The 3,883-nt window shown below is 33.9% G+C and overlaps 1 protein-coding gene across 1 annotated transcript; it reads left to right on the forward strand.

Moving 5' to 3' along the window:
- The first annotated feature begins 386 nt into the window (after positions 1-386).
- On the forward strand, positions 387-1,604 carry LOC145093900 (pre-mRNA-splicing factor ISY1-like protein). The gene has a single exon (XM_079032143.1). The coding sequence runs from the start codon at positions 522-524 to the stop codon at positions 1,425-1,427; it is 906 nt and encodes a 301-aa protein (XP_078888269.1). The 5' UTR covers positions 387-521; the 3' UTR covers positions 1,428-1,604.
- Positions 1,605-3,883: the final 2,279 nt, after the last annotated feature.

Genomic DNA, 3,883 nt, shown 5'->3' on the forward strand with positions numbered 1-3,883 from the left:
AGGAGGAGCCAAGGAGGGTTGAAGGTTTTGCTTGGGGTTTTAGGGATTCTTTTAATTTTTTTAAAAATTTTTTAAAATATATTTTTAATATTAAAAGGTAAAAGAATAAGTAATAAATAAATAAATAAGTTATTAAGGGTAAAATAGTGTTTTTAGAACGGATAGAGACGAAGCGTGCAACAAAAATATAATTTAGGGAACGTCCGAGTAAAAAAAATGTTAGGGACCAAACATGCAGATTACCCTAAACCATAATGACTATTTTCGTAATTTACCCTATCCATAACTTTGTTTACGAGCAAACCATATTTTCAAAGTAAAAGGACTAAATATACACCCTAAACAATAGAACAGGGTATTTTATTCAAGAATTGAAAATCCCATATATGAAGCCCTGTTCTCTCTCATAGGTTCTTCTTCAATCACCGCACAAAAACACAGTGCAATTCAAATCTGTACGAGAGTCGTTGCCTACAAATTAACTCAATCAAGCTAGGGTTTCTGTTCAGTTCGATTTCACCATGGCTCGTAATGAAGAGAAAGCTCAATCGATGCTCAACAGGTTCATAACCATGAAAGCCGAGGAGAAAAAGAAGCCGAAAGAGCGTCGACCTTTCTTAGCCTCCGAATGCCGGGACCTAGCCGACGCCGACAAGTGGCGTCAGCAAATCATGCGTGAAATCGGCCGGAAAGTCGCCGAAATCCAAAATGAGGGGTTGGGCGAACACCGTCTTCGTGATCTCAACGACGAAATCAACAAACTAATTCGCGAAAAAGTGCACTGGGAACGGCGAATTGTTGAATTAGGGGGGCATAATTACTCGAGATATTCAGCTAAAATGACTGATCTGGAAGGAAATATAGTCGATGTTCCAAACCCTAGCGGACGTGGACCAGGGTATAGATACTTTGGGGCGGCGAAGAAGCTTCCTGGCGTGAAGGAGTTGTTTGAGAAGCCACCGGAGTTAAGAAAACGAAGAAGCAGGTACGATATCTACAAAAGAATTGATGCAAGCTATTACGGGTACAGAGATGATGAAGATGGGATTTTGGAGAAAGTGGAGGCTGAGGCTGAGGAGAATATGAGGGCTGAGGCGGTGGCAGAGTGGATGAGAATGGAGGAGATTAAGAAGGAGGCAAGGAAGGCAGTGAAGAGCGGAGAGGTGGCGGAGGTAGGCGGTGCAGCCAAGACCATACTGTATGAAGAGGAGGAGGATGTGGTGGAAGAAGAGAGGATGAAGGAGAGGGAGTTGGAAGAAAAAGAGAAGGAGAAAGAGTTTGTTGTACATGTGCCATTGCCTGATGAGAAGGAGATTGAAAGGATGGTTTTGGAGAAGAAGAAGAAGGATTTGTTGAGCAAGTATGCAAGTGAGAATCTTTTGGAAGAACAGATTGAAGCTAAGGCAATGCTCAATATTCATCGGTAGCTTGGTATGCTTTCTTTTCAATCTTCAATTTCTGCAATTCTAGTTTCTTTTTTGTATGATTTCTTTATGCTTTTAGTGTATGATTATCACAGTTTTTCATTACTTTTGTTACCCTTGCCTATGATGCCATGAGATGTTTCTTTGACTTTATTCACAAAATACAGTTCTATTACAGAATGCAATATTGTTGATAGATGCTTTATTTTATAAGCAACAATATAATTCAATGGTCCATTTTACTTTGAAAATTCAACCCATTTAGGACATTGTACTTAGGTCCCTATGTTTATCTCTTCTTTTTGAATCAGGTGTAAAAAAATTATTTTTACAATTTTGCTTCTTATTAACAGATTTCATAATGATTTTGGTTCTAGTCCCCAAGGTGGTATAAAAAAATAAATTTAGAATATTATATAACTAATAAAAGTATAATAAAATTACATAGAAAAGTCATAATTAAATAGAAAACAAATTTAAAGATATTTAAATAGTATTGCCATATGCATAGCTAAATAGCAACCTAAGTATTAAACATTTTGTTAACAAAGCAAATATTGAACAAAGTTAAGTCAATGTCAAGTCAAGTGAATCATGTACACTAGCCATTAGGTTATTTAGTTCAAAAATTACTTTTTTGTTTTATTTAGGTAAAAAGGTAAAAAAGTCAACAAAAAAACATTATAGTTGCGGAAAATGGGTCATTTTTTGGAAAAAAAATATCTAAGAAAATTGAGAATTTTGAAAACAACGCGTTTAGTTCGTCTATTTTTCTAAATTTTTCATGTTTGAAAATTACAAAGAAGTTGGAAATTTTTGGAAAACCGATAATCATTGTTTTCCATATTTTTCTAATTCCAAAATTTTTCTACAATATAAACACACCCACTCCCACCTCACCCACCTTTACCTACTCCCACCATAACACCCCCAACCCAACACACCGCGACCTTGTCTATATTAAATCACCCAATCAAACGCTTTTTCCTCGTAGGGGTGTAAGCGAGCTGAGTTGAATACTGACAAGCTCGAAACTCGAATCGGCTAAAAAACTGGAGCTCGAAACTCAACTCAAGCCTTACTTTTAAACTTGGGCTCGAGCTCAATAAAGTAATCGATATTTCAAGCTCAACTCGACTCGATTAGTTATTAAAAAAATAAAATTACATAAAATTTGGAATAATAATAGGATTAAGATCATAAGCTCGACTCGGCTCGAATTTTGTAAAATTGAATAAAGTAAAAGGTAAAAATGTAAATATGACTAAACTCAAATATGACGAAAAGTTTTATATGTATGTATGTAATGTATATGTGTTGTAAAAAATGGGTTGATGTGGCCGATTAATCGATAATAATAGTTCACTTCTTGTTGCGGTTACATCTTCTGTATAATAAGCAAAATATAATTTAAAATCGAATTAATGAATGTTTGGAATTGCTTATTAGTTACAGTTTGCACCAACTAACAAAAATGTGAAGTGTTTGGATGAGTAAGTTTAAAAATACTTACCGACTTAAATAAACATTTTTTTGATAAGTTGATTCATCCTTAATTTATTTAATTAAGCAATCCCAAACACCCTTTTAGATTAATTATACATGAAAATCTACTTTTGGTTTGTGAAGATAAATATGTAAAACGAGCAACATTTTGATTATTTGTAAAAACGAATTGATCTATAAAACAAAAAAAATCTTAAAATAAAAAAATAAAAAAACCTTATATAAAAACGAAAACACACAAAGATTGAAAAATAAAAACTAAATCTAGCTGTATATAAAACCATTAAGAGTCAATAAAAAGATTATGTGAAACTAAGTTCTAGAAAAAAATGGGAAAAAAATTATCAAAGAAACCGTTAAAGATTGTGAAAATAGTCCTACCCAATATCCACAAAGGAATTCGAAATGCGATTCAAATTTGTAATAAGAAAATGGATGTTGCAAAGGATAAAAAAAGGGAAAATCTTGGTCAAAACTGAAAAAAGAAAATGCAAGGAGAAAAAATTGGAACGAAAGCCTCTTCTTTAACTAAACATTTATAATTAAAGTTGTAAAATACGTTCGACGTTAGCTAGTTGGTTGACCGAGTTAAATAAATTAATCGGTTAGGCGAGGATTAATTGAGGATCTAAGTTGATAATTCGTTGAATTTTAAGAAATTAAATACGACTAATATCATAACAAAGTTTGTATATACTACTAATATCATAACGAAATATGTTAATATGATTAATACACTACAAGAAATGCGAGCATTAGCTGCGACATGTGTCGCCGCTAAATGCTAGGTATGTTGCTATTAAAGCCATTTGCGGTGATCTCTCGTCGCTAAAAGATCGTCGTTGTTGCCTCGCTGCAAATGTTCCATATGTCGCCGCTAATCCTCACAGTCGCCGCAAAAGATATGTTGCCACATGATGTGAGGTGGAAACACACAGAATACAAAATATAGA

The sequence above is a fragment of the Lactuca serriola genome, chromosome 3, assembly GCF_051521515.1.
Source record: "Lactuca serriola cultivar US96UC23 chromosome 3, Lser_US96UC23_V15, whole genome shotgun sequence".
Classification (NCBI taxonomy): Eukaryota; Viridiplantae; Streptophyta; class Magnoliopsida; order Asterales; family Asteraceae; genus Lactuca; species Lactuca serriola.